Raw genomic sequence first — 18,750 nt, 5'->3', positions numbered from 1 at the left:
ATGAGGTTTGATATTCAAGTCAAGAGCTGGGTGCCAATCCCACCATCCTTCTTCCAATCCCATTTTTTTCAGGCACGGGCTACAATTACCTCAGAACAACGGGCAATGGAGATTTATTACCAAAGCCTGCTCTATACAAGTCTAGTTCTTGCGCCCTACCCCACTTCGCTGTCCCTCTTCACAGATCCATCTCATGAAACAACTGAGGGAAGAAGTGGATTTCTTATGTCTAAGAACCACAGTTTTACCACCTCAGGACTTCAGAGGGAGGGGTTCCTATGCTTGCTAATTCCTTATATCCCAAAGAGAGAGGAAATGAGTCTACTGGACTTGAGATGACTAAAGTTTATGGACCAATTCAAATTGATGAGCAACACTAGCCTCTATCAATTCTTTAAAAGTTTAGCATTGATTTGCAGCTCTCAATCTTCAGGACACATTTACAGTGAGCTACAACCACTACCCATACAGAGTACCCTTTCAGCTCGTCTACAGTCCTGCCGAGAGTATTCACAAAGTGCCTGGCAGTTGCGGCTGCCCACCTGAGATGGTAAGGAATACTTATTTACCTGCAATTGGATGAATGGCTTCTGAGAGGGGAATCCCCCAAGGACGTTTCCAGTACCTTATCCACAGTGCTTATTTCATTCCTTTGGACTTGTAGAAGGAGCCATAGTCCAGGTCCTCACAATATAGCTGCAGTATATTCTAGCAAGAGGCAAAGCATGCCCCCCCCCCAAGTCAGGAAGGAATCAAACTGTTAAAATGGTGTCATCTTCTTGGTGCAACTCCCATGGCCCTTCACCTACTAGGAACAAAATTATCTAGCACAGCCGTTCTCAACCTTTTTTGAATTGTGCCTCACTTAAGTTGCTTTTTTAAAAAAAATTGGATCCACTCTTCTACAATAGTGCCAACTTGCAATGCCTCTTTTACTCAAATTTGGCCTGGATCATCTTGGCTTCCTAAAAAGACACCCAGGTTGAGAATCCTTCATCAAGTTGATTTCTTCAGCAGACAGTAGTTAGCCAACCATGAGTTAAGAACTCCATTCTCATACCTAAATTCTGCAGATGGGGTTACCCCATGATTGGCTTGACACCACCACATGCCTACTCTATTCTGCCCCAAAGCAGACACCTGCCCAGGATCCTTCACTCTTTTCCTGATCGCAAATACTTCTCTATATATTTCCTCCTATCCTATCCCTGGATAACAGTATCATAAGGAAGATAAGGCTGGATTATTTGTATTACTGTAGCACCTAGGAGCCCCAGTCATTGACCTGGACCCCATTGTGCTAGGTGCTGAACACACATCACAGAAAGACAGTCCCTGCCTTAAGTTTACAGTCTAAGACAGGAGACATCAGTACAAGGAAACAATTCATAATTCATATAGTCCAAGGGACCATTGTGGTCATCTAATCTGACCTGTATAACTCAGGCTGTAGATAGCCCCATAAATAAGTCCTAGAGTGCATCTTTTAGAAAAACATCCGATTTTATTTAAAAATAGTCAGTGATGGAGAATTCACCATGAGCCTTGGTAAGTCATTCCAGTGATTCCTCTCACAATGTGACAATATTGTCTAAATAGACAAGACAGACCCAGGAGGAGAGAAGGCATAAAATACACAAGCAGAGTGAACAATGTAATGGTGGTAAACATGTTAGTTCCACAATTTTTAAATTTATTTTGGGTGGGTTTGCTTAGGAGGGGATCAGCTAAATAGGGGAACAAAGGGGTTGTTTCATTTGCAAAGAGTCTGTACCTTGCTTTGTGCAGTACAAGTCTAAACATGAATGCATTTAATATCCATATGTCATCAAATCCCACTGTAGGTGTTCTTTCAACTGCTGTAGTGCAAACAGTTGTATGAAAAGGCTGCTGGCATCCTCATGTTAAGGTAATTTTAAAACTAGCAAGTTATACTGATTGTAATCTGTAACTCAGTGTTCTGCTACTCAATGAACAAACTACACCTTGATCTCTAAATGCTACTGCAATATAAACATTTATTAATAATAGAGAAACCATAAAAAAATGCAAGTCTATAGCAACTGTGAGTGCAAAGAAAACCAAAATATGAATTGCACATAAACTGATGCAGCAATGTCTGCCTGAGCCTGCAGGAAAACAAACAATGCAACAGGGAAGTGGGATCTCAATGGGGTGTTTGCTCTGTAGGTGATAATTGAAGTGTCAATCTTAACTAGTTCATCACTGATCATTTTAACAAAATGATACAACTGTTCACTATTGTTGGACATACTGGCATATCAAGATGAGAGGGAGTGTGCAGCTAATTGGGGTCAAGGATTAAGAGGACATGGAACAAAAGATTCAAACCTCCATTCACATACTCTTCCCCCCCCCCCCCCCGCACATTCCAAATCAGAAGTAATCTCCGCTGCTGCTGAACAGATTGCTCCTCTCTGCCTCAGAACCAAAGCCCTTGAGTGCTTGCTGGATAGCAAAATTCACTGCCATTATTGCATCTTTTCTGGGGGACAAGTTACTAACTGTGGAAACTTCCAGCTTTTAGCCAGACAACTTCTACAATTTCAGTTACTGGTCAAAACAAAAATTACACACTGAATGCGTATCAACATACATAAACTGGGAAATCAACTGGGTGGGAGAGAGAGCAGGCTGGGGTCCTGCTTCATAAATTATGTAGCAGAAAGCCTGGAATTAAGTAAAATATGCAAAGGTCTTGAGCATAAAGCAGTCCCCTTACTGCCCTCACCCCTCATTTGAAAGGGACCACCACATCATACTAAAAAGCCAGTGACCTCAAGGTCTCATGAGACTAATGCAGACACATGAGAAATTGCTATGATTAATGTTCTTCACATCTAACTCTCTAGGAAGGAGTTAATCTGGCCATCCAGAATTGTAAAACTGGAATTGTTCACTGCAGTCTGGTAATTGAGCCCCTTCAGTAGTTTGCAATTAAATATGAATTCCGTGGCCACATACCACAAAAAGTATAATTCTGGAGTGAGCTGTTCTGAAAAGAAAGTTGCTTAAAAATAATTAATGGCAAAGATCAGTTTATTTAATGACAGAAATAACCAGAACTTTATACATCTAACACCAACCAAAACAGCAGAATGTACAAACCAAAGACGTTTTAATTCACTGTGCCCAGGAATTTAGTAGGAATACTTCAGAAATAGACTGAGTTTCTCATGAGTTTTTATAAACAAAAAATCTAGCTTCAACAATCAAATGCTCATGTTTATGGCCTGATTTCACATAAATTGTGCTAGGGTAGTAACCTCTCAAACTAGTAATTTAAGAAGTATATTTAAAAAAAATAAAGGCAACCTCACAAATCCAGGAACAGCAAGGCTAAATGATACTCCCCTACTTACTGTATGCCATTCTGAAAAAAATTAAGGCACAACTGTATGTATTAAGGAAGAGGTGCCATAGCCTTTAACTTTCATATTCCTGGCTTGATTTTTTGTTTATGTAACAACTTTTCTGTAATTTTATTGAGTGGCAAGTCATAAAGCCAATTAAAACAAATATTTTCATTCCTACATAAGGCATTATACTTTTTTTCTTTTAAATTCAACAGACTCCTTTGTCTCCAGAGGAATGGACAAATAAAAGTGTCCAAGGATTAATTAAGATGCTAACAAGTATTGTGTTGTAAGGTAGTACACTGACTATACAACTGAAGTTCTAAACAATATTTACAAATAGTTATCCTGAACATGTTTCCTCACAACTTTATCAATATATACTTACGCATAAATTACTAGTACTCAGAAAATTTGGAAGTTTACCTAACAATCTATTAAAATCTTTTCACATTATAATGGCTATAAGAACTGTTACACTTACCTCTGTTTTTAGTTTATATTATGATGGACTGATCTTTCCTGGGTGCTTGTCCATAATGTTTTTGGGTATACAAGTGTTCAGGAAAATACAACTAGCACTATTTTTTCAAGTGTATGTTTTGTGCAATTTTACTCCATCGCAATATTTTGAGACTAGCACAATTATAAGAGGTTACAAGGTGTATGTGAATAATATGAAATCACCATCATGTTTGGTTCTCACAGAAGACATTTTGATCTTTGGAATACAGTAACCTACAGCTCAGTTCAGACCCAAGGCAGTAACTCAATGTAATCACATTAGTTATTGCTTTTTAAAAAGTAAGATTTTCAACAGCTTATCTACATGCATGCAAAATACACAGAAGCGGTCTGTTTTACAGCCTATTAAATTGAGATATTTCAGCTAAGTGATGGAACATTACAGAAATGTTAATTCAAATGAGTTAGACACCTTGTCAGGGATTTTGCCCCATATTTTGTTAATGTGTAAGGCAAGCCAGTTTCACAGGCTGCAGAAGAAAATTGTAATATTACCAAATTTGTTAAGTTTATCTAGCAGGGACCAGTGGTCTTACCCCTGTTGAATACTTTTGCAGTACAAGCTTTTATGCTATATCATTTCAGAACATGAACTCTAAACTACATCTACACTTCTGTTTTAGTCCCTGAACTAAACACTCTCAGTATGCATATTACAGAATGAGAGTAGATTATACCACCACACAGGCTGAAACTAATACAAGGATACTAATTCAAAGGTGGTCTCAGCTATCCTCATGTACATACATGCTTAAGGCGTTCATTTTTCGCCTGTTGCGCGTATAGGATTGGATGACACTGTCTCTCTCATTCATTGCTATAGGTCTCTTGCCTTCAATCTGGAGCTGTATCTTACTGAAAGATAATGAATTTCAAATATGCCAAACATACATGTTGCTTTAATACACATGAAAGTGGATTGGCAGGTCTCTCAATACACACACAACAGTATGGCCATGATACAATGAGTTTATCAAGTATGAGAGATTGGCAGGGCTACGAGAGACAGAGACAGGGCTTCTCCTTCCAGCAAAAGCCAGGGGAATTTTATATTCATTGAGAAAACATACTAGCAACTTCATTGCATAGGATTTCTTTAATATTAGAACAAATATTTCCACTTCATTTTATTTTAACACATTAACCTACAGAGACTGAAAGTTCTTCCACAAAGATGAGGAGATGCACACGGTTAACAGCCTGCCTTACATGTGTTTTCATGTAGCTGTGGTGTAATAAGCCTTTGGAGATTTCCAGCATATTTGTCACAAATTTAGTTTTTAACATGATATTATGACATTCATATTATTCAATCCTAATGCTACTGTCTGTCCCATTTTGGAATTAACAACTCCCACCATCCCCGCTTCTCAATAACAATTCTCCATGATACAGTAGTTGGAAAACCAGATGATTTCTACAGTGTCCCATTCCCAAAGAACTGCACCCAATTACACTTAACTTTTTTCATGTGGAAATTTCCACATAAATTTAATATAAAATTAGAAGAGTTCTACATCCATCATTAGTTCTCCTGCCTTGGGTAAGTACAACAAAGCAGTGTAAAGCTTTGTTTACACAACTGAACAATTAGCAAAATAAATTAAACAGGGTTGCACATATCAGGCCAGACTAAACCCCTTATTCACACTGAAGAGCAGTTACTTATTTGCGTAGCCCTATTGATCCCATTGTATTTATGGAAGTAACTGCTCGCCAGTGACAGAGTTTTCTCCCTAGATTCCAATGGACCTCACTGAGTAAATTTGGTTACAGTTACATGGTTATGCAAGTCATTTTACAATGGTTTGCAGAATCCTTAAGTGTACTGACCTGCCACACAGTCCTGAGGAGTTTAAGCTAATTTTGCAAAATTTCTGAAGCACACTTTGTAGATTTATACACAATTAGCACATCTACCTAAAGGCAAAAGACCCCATACCACAGGTTTCCAGCCCCTCACAAGGCAACACACACTCCACAGCAGTCCAACATCCCCTGATTTGGGGAGTGAAAGAAAAGAGGACAGAACCCATCACTTAAACTTCATTCACTGACCCTGATGAAATACATATTAAAACAAAGGCAAAATTCTACTGAAACAGCTGTACAATTCTAGCACAGCTTCTTTGTAAAAGTTCATAAAAAAATTTACAACATGATACTTACTGCCATTACACAGGAAATATTTTATTTTTAGACCTTTCTGTACTAATTGATTATGACTGATGCAGAAATTGGTCTTCCAAACTCTTGCTCAGTACTGAAGTATCTGTATTTTTACCCTTTTTTTTTTTAATCAGTGCATTGTGCAATATCATTCTGCAGCCAAGAAACTCAATATAGGAGATTCAGTATCTGAAAGTCAGTATTACTGTAAGCCTCAAATACAGTTAATATTTAGCTTGTTACATGACAATACTGCACTCTTCTTGCTCTCTGTTAGAGATGGTGTTCACTCTGTTTCTGAAATGTGGGCCACTTCTACTTTTACAGTTTCAATGGCTTGTGTAACTTCAGCTATTTTCTGTCCTTGCTGTTGTGCCAATACGTAATTCACCACTTGCATGATGCTTTGGTCTGAAAGAGTGGATACTGATGTACATTCCTCAGTAGCTGCAACTGCTTCAATTGTTTCTCCTGCCACTACCACAGTCTCAATCTCCTCACTGCCAATGCTAATCTCGGTTTCTTGTTCTTGCATGTCTGCTGTTAAAATACTGATGGCATGTTCCACCTGGGTCCCCTGGTTATGAAACTGAAGGGTGTCCTTTTCCAGCATAATTTTGCAAGGTACATAATCCCTGTGGAACTTGGTCATATGCTTCCGTAGCGTCCGGGCATCTATGTAAGCTTCATTGCATACTGGACAGACATATGGTCGTTCTCCAGTATGTGTCCTCACATGACGCTTCAAGGAACGTGCATCAGCCCAGGCTACTCCGCAAGTCAGACATTCAAAAGGCTTAACACCTGATCACCAAAAAAGAGAAAGAAGCTTATTAGTTTATGTAAATCTGTGTAAATGAGAATGACAAATTCCAAGCACAAAAGACAACACTGTAATACAGTGGTTTTCAACCTGTGGTCTGCGGACCTCTGGGGGTCCACAGACTATGTCTAAGGAGTCAGCGAAAGGTTGTTGTTACCATAGAACAGTGGTTTTCAACCTACGGTCTGTGGACCCCTAGGAGTCCACAGACTATGTCTAAGATTTCCCAAAGGGGTCCGTATCTCCATCTGAAATTTTTCAGGCGTCCGCCAATGAAAAAAGGTTGAAAACCACTGTTCTCATAGATAACCATGAGGTACAACTGCAAGTCACATATCACAGAGAAAATCTTATTTACAAATTTTGAGTGCATTATATAATATTTGAAGAGCGCTGCAAAACCCCTCAGCCAAGAGCAAGAGTCTACTAGAGGGAAGGATACACAACTATATCAGATATGTTAATCCAGATTGAGCTCTTGGAGGGAAGAGCCTCCTCCTATACATTTGTAGTGCACTGGGGCCTTTGGGTCCTATTGTGATACAAATGAATAATATATTACAGGGGCTATTTTCACAAGTACTCAGCATGGCCTTGTTCTTTGAAGGCCAATGCTGAGTGGGTTAGGAAATCTCATCCTAGAAGTATAGCTAAACCTCATATATTGAGGTCAAGAGTTACAACATAATCATTACTAAATTGTGCTTTGCCCGTAAGTTACAGAACATCTGAAGAGGAGAGGCTGACAAAAACCTTGTGGCCCATCTAAACTATTCCATTGCTGGACAGGATTTTCCCTTAAAAGGATCTTACTTCTAGTCTGCTTCTGAACATCTCCAACAAACCATCTCCTAAACAAGTTATTTGATTTCAGAAAATGTTTTATGATATAGCTAAAGTTTCTTTTTATTTCATTCCATTATATAACATTCTGAAATGCCACCAGGAGATTAGGTTTTAAAGCTTCTCTCTGTGTTTATGGTGCTTCTGTTTCTTAAAACCATATTTTGTCTAACTATACATTTTCATTTAAATCTGTGAGGTAGAAGTAACAGGTTGGGTTAACTAGTAGAGAGGTCTCAAAGGTAATGAAATGGGCCTGAAAAGGCTACAATCTCCATTCATAGAGATGCAACATACAGTTAATGGGGATCTGTGCAGGCATAGAAAAAGCCCTGAAACTTTACATAGGCACTTATATGGAGCATATCTCCATATTGTGTGTATGGCCTTAGGAGTGCCTGAGGCACAGAGTCTCACTGTTACATCCATGTCTCCCCATTCTGCCCTTCTGTTTGGTACCATCTCTCCTCCAAAGGTACTGCCTGGCACCTTGCTAAACCAAATCCTACTCCACTGATTTTTGTTAATTTCTGCAAAGTTGTGTGTCCATCTTCCACTGAGCCTGAAATCCCTAGTTTGATATCGGCCACAAATTATTTCTTCCTCCAGACAGTGTGTATCAAAATTATTATGTATATTATATTATATTTTATATACACAATTATATATAATAATAGTGTGTGTGTGTGTATATATATATATATATATATATATAATCACTATTTCCACTGACGTACAAAAGAAACAATCTGAGCGCTAACTTCCTATATTACCGCTGCTACAGATTTACGGCAGAAAATTATGGGATGTTATAGGTGCTTCTTTTTTTAATGTAAACACTTAAATTTCTACCCCAGCAGTGAATGAGATTTTAGACTTATTATTAACAGTCCTTTATGGGTAAGATGTTTAGAAAAAGTGATTTTTGCCACACTATAGCAAACTGTGTGTAGAAGTACATAGTCAGACTATTCCATTATTCCAAGTCATTTGCTGAGTTTCCTTATGAAATGCTTATGCATATGCTGGAAACTTTTTAATTACAACCGTTCTGTTCATAGTGTCCCCAAAATGCTTCAAGGTTTTAGTTTGCACTGTAAACTAATGAACTGACAAATTTCAGTCCAAAAAAAGGAAACAATATTTTTAAGAGTTTGAGAGTGGTTGGTTTCAAACACTTATACTCTTGCTTTTTTTTTTTTTTTTGAGGGGTACACTTATTTAGAAGTTGAATATTTTTATAATTTTTACACAATATTAATTCCTTGCCCCACACAAAAAACTTTAACCGAGTCTCTCAGAAACTCCTGAAAAATGTGTTTTTATTAAAACCCTTCACAGAGTACTGAAAATACACCTTTTGTGTCTATTTGCATGACCAGTGCTATAAGGTTTTAGAAGGATTCTAATGTCTACTTTTGGAAGTCTCTAGAAACATGTTAAACAACAGGATGAGTGTAAACCTACTTTCTGTTGACTTAATGATCCATAACAACTTCCCTGTGGCTCCCCACTCATGGGGACCCTAAACATATTATTTGTTAAAATACTAGTATTTTTACAGAAAAGACACAATCGCTTATTTTCTGTGTACCCTCATGATTATTCATGTGTCGTCTGTATTCTCGCAGTTGGGTGAATTTTCTTCCACAGTGCTCACACACACGTTCCAGATTTTGCTTTGCTCTCCCTTTCTTCCCATGAGTGGCTTTCTTTACATGTCTTCTATACAAAGCTTTCTCGTAGAATTCTTTGCCACACACATTACATCTAAAATGTGAAAAGAATACCTGTTAGATACAGAAAACATGCTTGAAACCATTATCCCATGCCTACTTTAGGTTAAGCTTTTAAAATGCCTTTTAACTCAAATAGGGAAAGTTTAAAGGAATGCCAGTTTTATAATTAAAAATGTTAGATTTTGATGCTCCAATGTAAGAGAAATGGTTTCAGATTTTAAAATATTATTGTGCCGTGAGACTACACCCACATGCTTTCTTAATCCTTGACACAAGCTTCCACTCACCATTTCACATTAGCAAAACCACACAGATTAATAATCAAACATTTCTAACTGTGCCCAAGATATACTAATCCCCCTAAAGTTTCACATGCATTAATACTTGTAGCTCATATTGTTATTTTTGAGGATGCATCCTATGCAGGCATATGTGGAGAATGATGGAGGTGTGAGGGCAGAGGTAAAGTACCCCAAGTAACGAAATTTGTTGCATTACCCATCTTCCCTCATACACTTTAGGGAATAGCCTACAGAATCCTCTCAATGCTATTTTCTAGATGATATCTGAATTTGGAAGTACTGGCTACGTCAAACACTCTTATTTGTACATTATTAATGCAAAGAAAATGTTTTGACATAGTATGGCAGATATTCTCTGTACTAATAAGTTTGCTTCCGGCCTTAGTGACCTAGTTTGTGCTATTTGCACATTAGGGGAAAATATGTTTTAAGAAATGCAAGTATTCAACCAAGGAACATAACCACAACTCCTCCATGTACAATTATTAATTTGCCACCCACAGGAAAGGCCTAATGGACATGGACTAAAATGCTAACCATGTGCTGCATCTTTTATAAAAACCTAAACAAAGTTTACTGATGAACAGATGGAGCTCAGGATCCTGAAGTGTATGCTAGTGATGCCCAATAATTCTGATGTATCCCCATTTTGCTTCCTGAAAGCATTCCATGGGGAACTTTATCAGCCTTCAGTTTTCCCTGAAGATACTGAAGGGAACTAGATGAAGTTCCAGATCTATCTGTGTCAGTGATCCATCCTCTTCATTACTTTCCGCTCTCTGAATCTGTGTTGTTTGCAAACATCTGCTCGATGATCATTTCCCATTTACAATTACATTTTGAGACATATCAGTTAGCACATTTAATGTGTGCCATGTTAATTTTGTATAGTTCTAGTTTCTTATCAAAATATTGCGCAGAACTATGCCAAATTCCTTACAGATGTTTAAGTATATTACATCAACATTAGTATCTTCATAAATCAAAACTTGTAGGAATAAAGAGGTTATTTTACCTCTGTATTTGTTACTGGTGTGACCGCTGCTGGAATACTGTCTCCAGTTCTGTTGTCCACAATTCAAGAAGGATGTTGATAAATTGGAAAGGGATTGGAAGAGCCACGAGAACGATTAAAGGATTAGACAGCATGCCTTATAGTGATAGGCTATGTTTACACTACAAGCGCTACAGCAGAACAGCTGCAGCTATGCTGCTGTAGTGCAGACACTTCTACACTGACAGAAGGGGTGTTTCCATCAATGTAGTTAATACCAAGATGTGGTAGCTAGGTTGACAGTGGGGGTTAGCTAAACCTAACTACTGTGCTCAGGGAGCAAATTTTTTTAACAGCCCTGAGCAACACAACTTCGTTGATCTAATATTTAAATGTAGACCAGACCACAGACTCGAGGAGCTTGCTCTATTTAGCTTAACAAAGTGAAGGTTAAGGGGTGACTTGAACACAGTTTACAAGTTCTTGACATGGGAGTAAATATTTGATAACAAGCTCTTCAAGGTATAACAAGGTCCAGTGGTTGGAAGCTGAAAGCTAGACAATTTCTCACTGGAAATAAGGCATACATTTTTAACAGTGAGGGTAATCAACAACTGGAACAATTTGCCAAAGGTTGTGGTGGATTTTTAAATCAAAAGTGGATTTTTTCAAGAACATGAATTATTCTGGGGTAGTTCTATGGCCTGTGTTATGCAGGTCAGACTAGATGATCACAACGGTCTCTTCTGGCCTTAGAATCTAATCCCATCAAAAAGAGATTAAGTTAGTTTGACAGGATCTATTTTCCATAAATCCATTTTGATTGACATTATACCACTGTCCTGTAATTTTTGATTATGAAATCATCTGACCTTTTCCCCAAACACAGATGATATTTATTGAACACTGCCTTTTCTGCATTATTATTGAAAATTGTACTATTTCTATCTAGCAATGGACCAATACCATTATTAGGATTCCTTTTGTTCCTCATATATTTTAAAAACTCCTTATTGTCCTTAATTTTGCTGGCTATTGAGTTTTCCTTGTGACTTTTTGCTTCTCTTATCAATTTTCTACAATTTCTAGCAATTAATATAAGTAGGCTTTGCAGAATTTGACTTTTTTTCCAGAATTTCAACAGATATTGATGTTTATTTTTAAGCATTATTTTAGATTTTTATCTATTTAAATGTTCACAGTTGCGGGAAATTATTGGGGGGTGGGTCAGATAATTAAAGCTTTACAAACCATCAAAACACAAACTGTATATTTTGACCTGTCATGTTGACAATGTAAATATCCTTAAAATCCAAACCACACCTGTTTATACTATTAATTCACTAGTCTATCTGTCACAAGTCTAATTCAAAAGTCTAAATCACTGAATTTTGACTCTAGTAAGATCTCAAGCAGCATTTTTATTACATTGCCTATCTGTACATTTTGATTACCAACAGAAATATTTTTGTCAGTTTTTGTGTGTACAGCGAAATTAACATTTACCAACATATACTGATGAAAATTTAATCATTCAACGAGAGAGAGAGACACAACACACAAAACCAACGGAAAAAAGGGGAAGTTGATCGCTTCTAATTTATATTTAGGATTGAAAGGATTAATTTTTTTTAAATCAGTACATGTCTTAGAGGGGAAGTGAAACCAGATATGTGTCACTATATTTAATCTTTCCAAGCCTCCCTCTCCCCCACCTATATATATTGATCACACAACTGATCACACACTTGCTTAGTGACACAAATGATCATGACTTGACTACATTTGTTGTATGCAAACAGAATAAAGTTCAAGCCAGTAACACACACACAGTGCTTTAAAAGTACCATTTTCACAAAGCTGATAAACAATAAGTCAAATCAGTTGGGGAAAGGAATTCTGCTCAAAAAGAAACAATTCCACAAGTGAGAGAGAAAGCTAGCTTTCTTACACAAGAAAGAGTGAGACAGCGCGAGCTGCTTTCACTTCCCTACTAAGCCACCCTGGTTTTTTTAAGCCAACTAACCTCTCTCTGTGAATTCCGGGATTGTTGTGTTTGGGGCAAAAACACTCTCCCCTGGCTAATTTGACTCATAATTTTTTCAGCTTTATTAAATTAGCTCTTTTAAAGCACTAAGTGTACGTTTGTGTGTGTGTATTACTGGCTTGCACTTCATTCTGTTTGCACACAACAAATGTAATCAAGTCACAATCACCTGTATCACGCAGCAACCACTAATTTTCAGTTGAGTGATCAATACCTTTACCTATCAAGATGAGGTCTAATATAGAATTCCCCCCATGTTGGAAGCAACATTTGCTGAATTGGAAAATTGTCCTTTACCAGTTTTAAAAACTCCAAAGACATTTTACTACTGGCAGCCTAGGAACTCCAGCATGTCACTCAGATTGAAGTCCCCCAAGATCCCGCAGCTTTTTTCCCCCTATATATTAAGGAGCCAGTTATTCTTTTCTCTAGTGTGATCTGGTGGTCTGTAGTAGACACCAACTAGCATCCCATCTTGTGCTTTATCTGCTAGGACACTGATCCATAAACATTTAAGATCTTCTTCTTCACTTGAGATCATAGGTAGTTATTCTTTTATATCTGTTGCTGAAAACTACATCCCTGTAACTATGGATAGCTCTTGGCAATGTCATTCAGAACCAGATCCTCACTGGTCTAATTAGAGCTGTGGGTCTGCAACACCTTAGTGTGCTCAGCTTACATCAGCTTACTGACCCTCACTCACCTGTACGGATCTGTGACAGAATGGGACTTCACATGGGAATACCAATCTTTCTTCCAACTGTAACACTTCCCACAGAACTCACACTGGAATGGTTTCACACCAAGATGCTTGTTCATGTGCTGCCGGAGATCCCGAGCTTCATAGAAACTTTTTTCACATCTGTAACAATAAAGGTTTCCAACTCCCACATAAGACAGGATCATAATGAGATGAAGATAACTATGGAGGGAGGATTGTTCAAAAATGAGGATCCTAGACCACGATTTCAATGGCACAAAAACACTGTACTTTATCATTTACATGTTGCCTAAAGCCCAGTACAGCTGTACCTCGATATAATGTGACCCGATTAACATGAATTCGGGTATAATGCGGTAAAGCAGTGCTTGGGGGGGGGGGGGGAGCTGCACACTCTGGTGGATCAAAGCAAGTTCGATATAACGCAGTAAGATTTTTTGGCTCCTGAGGACAGCGTTATATCGAGGTAGAAGTGTATATATTGGTAATTTTAAAAGACTGGAAGACTTCATGAAGTAGACAAGGTTTACAGTATCAACAATTATATTAACTATGTAATCTTCTACACTAAGGGAGATTAAAAAGAATAGCAGCTAATTTAAAGATCTGAAATTTATATTATGGGCTTCAGGCATATTTTCCTTTTATCGGTTATGGAAAGCTGATTTCCTTTAATTGCTCTGTTATAGGGAAAAAAAGTTTGTATAACTCCTATCCGGTACCCAAAAAGAGAGAGTTATGGAGAGTTAGGACATCACAAGTTACAGTACACAAAGTGTTGTTCTATAAACTAGAAGAGCTATGCTTATGAAGGATCTGGCATCTCTTTTTCTGGAACCATGGAGGATTAACTCGGAAAGCAGACATTAAATTGCTTTACTGTTCAGATTGCTCAAGCAAATTCAACACAACTGCTAGCTCTGCTTCTCAAAGACACTCCCCCCACCAATCCCTCAACCCAAATTTCTCTAATGCCTCCCCACATCCGTGCCCCCCCATAACAGCTCCATGGGAAGCCACAGTTCACCATCTCCTCTTTAGCAAGCCACAAGAATACGCATGATCGAGAGGGTGCTTCTTCTATAGCGGACCAATAAATTCTGCTTCTCAGGCATCTTTGCCCGAAAGCCTCCTCCTCTCCCTGACATAATGCCCCATTATCCAAGTCACTTAACAACAGGGAATATATAGAAAAGAGAGAAGCTCTTAGGCAAAGTTGTCAGAGAAGACGATCTTCTAGGGAGAAGGTGCCCTCTTCATCTGGCAAACCTCCTAGGGTGTACGAGAGCATCCCCAGATGTATAAAGGTTTGCCTGACTAAGACAAAAGCTCAGAAGAGAGGCTAGATGGAGATCTATCTGTCGAACTGAGCTGAGCTACAGAGCCAGCGAAGAACAGAAGTTTGTAACAAAATGCTGATGACTGTCAGCTTTAGTTGGTCAAGATCAATTCTTTTATGACAAAACGTGGATTATACCATCCCCTCATACACACTTAGTAGAGGTCTTCATTATGGAGGATGAAGCATTGTACCAATTCTGAAGGACTTGGGATATGTACATGTTTCTCAATCACCTAATATAGATAGTGCAGTATAGTCATAGATGAGAGAATGTAAACTGGTTTCAATTATTTCCCCTCCAAAAATACATATTTTCTCCCCTCCAGTATATTTAAATTAGCCAATTTATAGTCCCCCTTTGGAAACCCAAAGGAAAAAAAAATCAATTTCGGTCAATGTTACAAGCTATTAAAAAAAACCAATAAAATGCCAGGGAGTTAAATAAAGTGAGTTCTTGTCTACAGTTAGGAAAAACTTATATGCTTATAAATATATACTTTTCAAAAAGCGTTACAAATATATATTAATTCTCATTAAAACCATGTCTGCAATGTAGGTAGTAAATAATTTTGCATGTGTATATAATAAAGGGAAGATTTTCAAAAGGCATAAACTGCAATTAGGTGCCAACTGTCATTTGTGCTTTTGAAAATAAATGTGAAAGAATCTCCTCAAAACAAAATCTTCTTGTTTGGGGGAGATTTTCAATCGTTTGTTCTAACGCACCAGGAATTTAAATATACCTGTGAACCTAAACGTATTAAGGGAACGGTATTTTTCAAGTGATTGCATTTGATTATTTCCAAGTTAGGACAATGCAACTCTCAGCTATGCAAGGGTAGCAAAGGAAGTTGTGGCTGCAAGGGTCGGGAGGCATCTGTCAGCTCTGAATTATCCCCTTCTGTGTATGTGCTGGGACCTCTGCAGGGATCTGGCCTCTTTCCTACCCCTTCATGTGGGCAGGGATCTGGGGTGAAGGGAATGAAGGTAACAAATTTAAACACCAGTTGGGAGTGAATAGGGGTAGTGAAGAGCCCAGTTCAGTGTGCAGCTCGGAATACATAACCAAGGTCGCATATGGTCCTCCAGTAAACTGATGCCTGTGATATGTATACACAGCAGCATAGGGCAGGATATAATAAAGAGCAACTTCTTACATGTTTATGGCTTCTACAGTGCCAACTAATAGCTTAATGGGATGAAAACAGGGTGGACAAGGACACCCTCCCCCCCAGTGTTATTTCACATGCTTAAAGTTACTGTTGCTACCATGTAATAAAACTGTCAAGGATTTGGGTCACAGGCCATGGATGAGATTTCTCTCATGAGCCTTGTTAGCAGCTAGAGACACAAGGTGTGTGAGGAAATATCTTTCATTAGACATACTTCTGTTTGTGAGACACACAAGCTTTTGGGGTTATACAAGCTCTTCTTCACTGCAAACATTTCAAAGTGACAACTATCCCCACTCCACTATAACAAAATGTACAAAGAGGGGAAAAGCATTGACAAATCTCACAGCAACCTTGAGACTTAATGGAAAGACCACTGGGCTAGGACTATTCCTAGCTCTGCCACTTGCCTCCTGGGTGATCTTGGGTAAATAACTTCACCCCTCTGAGACTCAGTTTCCTATCTGTAAAATGGGGCTACTCATGTAAAAGTTATTTGAGATCAACTGATGAAAAGCACTATATACAAGCTAAGTCTTTTGACTATTATCTAGCCACAGTAGCATATCAAATCTAGCAGGAACTAGAACAGTCTAAATGAACACTAACTTCTACTAACAAACATTCATCTTCGTCTAAATACCTAGAAAATTAAATGGCAAAAAACTGTTAACCCAGAGTTATGGTTGCCCAGTGATAGCTCGTGTCCTGCCAGAATATTGAGCTCAGTAAAACTGAAACATCTGAAACCCAGGAAATTCAGAGTTAAGGTAAACACCCATAACACAGGCACTCCCACCCTGCCTTTTCACTGTAATGGACAGGCATTACCTGCATTTGCTGTACGCTCAAACACTGAGCTCACTCCCCACAGAGAGAATACCACGCTTATAAAATTTAATAAGCGCTTCATACCCTTTTATAACTCCTTCACACTTGTACACAAGATATCTAAACATACACTTTTCCCTACACATCATTAAATCCACAGACTACTCTCAGATCCCACCTCACTGCTGACAATACCCATGGCAAGAAGACCTCAGTGCCCTACTACTGACATAGTCTACACAATTCTGTATTGAAATTATGCACATTGGAACCTCAAGATACACATGCACCTCCTTCCTTTGACAACACACATGGTGAGGGCATGTTGAGGGGACTCAGACCCATATCTACTCAGATCACAATCACAGCTCTAGGATGCTCCTCAATCTAATCCCAAGATCTCCTCATATCACAATCACAGATCTTGCAAGCCATTCCAACTTATTCCTCCACCATTCAATACACCTACACGTAACACAGAGAATGAAGTTGGAATGCATACAGATCATTCCCAGGAGCTATTGCAAGTTCAAGGAGGAAGAGTTAAGGTTACATGGGTGTTTACCTTAACTCTCTTGGAAATTTCTGTTTTGCTGAACTCAACGTTCAGGAAGTGCAAAAGCTATCACCAGGCAGCCTTAAATTTGAGTTAATGAAATGTTTTTCCATTTAATCATTATAATTGTTAATTGACTATATGCTAAGCACAGTGTACTCTGTACTGTATGAGGCTATTGCCTATTATGTAAAGGCATGTGCCAATTTAACTGAGATTAGTTACATAGTAAATAAGACCAGGAGCAGGCAGAAGACCCTTCATTGCTGAAGAGCTTACCACTCTCCCAGCTCTACCCAATACAGTTTTAAAACTGCTTTTGAAACTGTTAGAGAAAAGTGTAACACACTCATGGGGGAAGGGAGGGGAAAAACAAAAACCCCAAACAACTTTATCTAAATCAAATCTGGGGTGAGGACAAGCATGATCAAGGTAATATTAATCAAGCCTTTCATCTCCAATATATAGAATAATAGGACTGGAAAAAACCTCGTGGCAGGACTAAGTATTATCTAGACCACCCCTGGCAATCATTTGTCTAACCTGCTCTTAAAAATCTCCAGTAATGTAGATTCCACAATACCCCTAGACAATTTATTCCAGTGCTTAACCAGTATGAGAGTTGGGAAGTTTTTCCTAACGTCCAATCTAAACTGCCCTTTCTGCAATTTTAGCTCATTGCTTCTTGTCCTACCCTCAGAGGTTAAAGAGAACATTTTTTCTCTCTCTTCCTTGTAACTTTTATGTCAGCGGTCCCCAAACTGTGGGTGGTACTCCACTAGGGGATTGCAGCAGGGCCCAGGCCAGCCCCAGCACAGAGCAGAGAGGGAGCACCATCCAGCCCCGCTCTGCCCCCAGCTCTGCCCCCAGCTCCCGGCTCCTGGCCATGGGCCCCCAGCTCCCAGCCATGGACACAATACTCCAGTAGAGGCATTATCAGTGCGGAGTAAAGCGGAAGAATTACTTCTCGTGCCTTACTTACAACACTCCTGTTACTACATCCCAGAAGGATGTTTGCTTTTTTTGCAACAGTGTTACATTGTTCACTCATATTTAGCTTGTGATCTATTATGACTCTAGACACCTTTCTGCAATACTCCTTCCTAGACAGTCATTTCCCTTTTTCATGTGTGCAAACTGATTATTCCTTCCTAAGAGGAATACTTTGCATTTGTCCTTATATGAACTTCGCAAGTGCATTTTCCACATATTTTATTCTAAATAATTCCACGTGACCAACTATAGCATGAGAGACAAATTAAACTATCTTTAATAACCCTAGGGACTTAAAGGTCAATTTATACTC

The 18,750-nt window shown here is 38.5% G+C and overlaps 1 protein-coding gene across 2 annotated transcripts in view; it reads right to left on the bottom strand.

The window, feature by feature from the left end:
- Nucleotides 1-3,042: 3,042 nt before the first annotated feature.
- ZBTB11 (zinc finger and BTB domain containing 11) overlaps nucleotides 3,043-18,750 on the bottom strand; it is a 38,048-nt gene continuing 22,340 nt past the window's right edge. The window contains exons 9-12 of one of the 2 annotated variants that reach the window (XR_005594655.1): nucleotides 13,526-13,684; nucleotides 9,332-9,507; nucleotides 6,072-6,875; nucleotides 3,043-4,757 (exon numbers count right to left, since the gene is read on the bottom strand). Coding sequence is in view for 1 of the 2 variants with exons in the window: in XM_039526290.1 (XP_039382224.1) it covers nucleotides 6,358-6,875; nucleotides 9,332-9,507; nucleotides 13,526-13,684 (853 nt within the window). In the remaining variant the exon portion in view is untranslated. Of the gene's footprint in view, nucleotides 6,876-9,331; nucleotides 9,508-13,525; nucleotides 13,685-18,750 lie in introns of both variants that reach the window. The other variant, XM_039526290.1, reaches the window with a different exon arrangement.

Source organism: Mauremys reevesii, linkage group 1, assembly GCF_016161935.1.
Source record: "Mauremys reevesii isolate NIE-2019 linkage group 1, ASM1616193v1, whole genome shotgun sequence".
Classification (NCBI taxonomy): domain Eukaryota; kingdom Metazoa; phylum Chordata; order Testudines; family Geoemydidae; genus Mauremys; species Mauremys reevesii.
The sequence above is the reverse complement of the archived record's forward strand: the minus strand, read 5'-3'. Positions and strand labels throughout refer to the sequence as shown.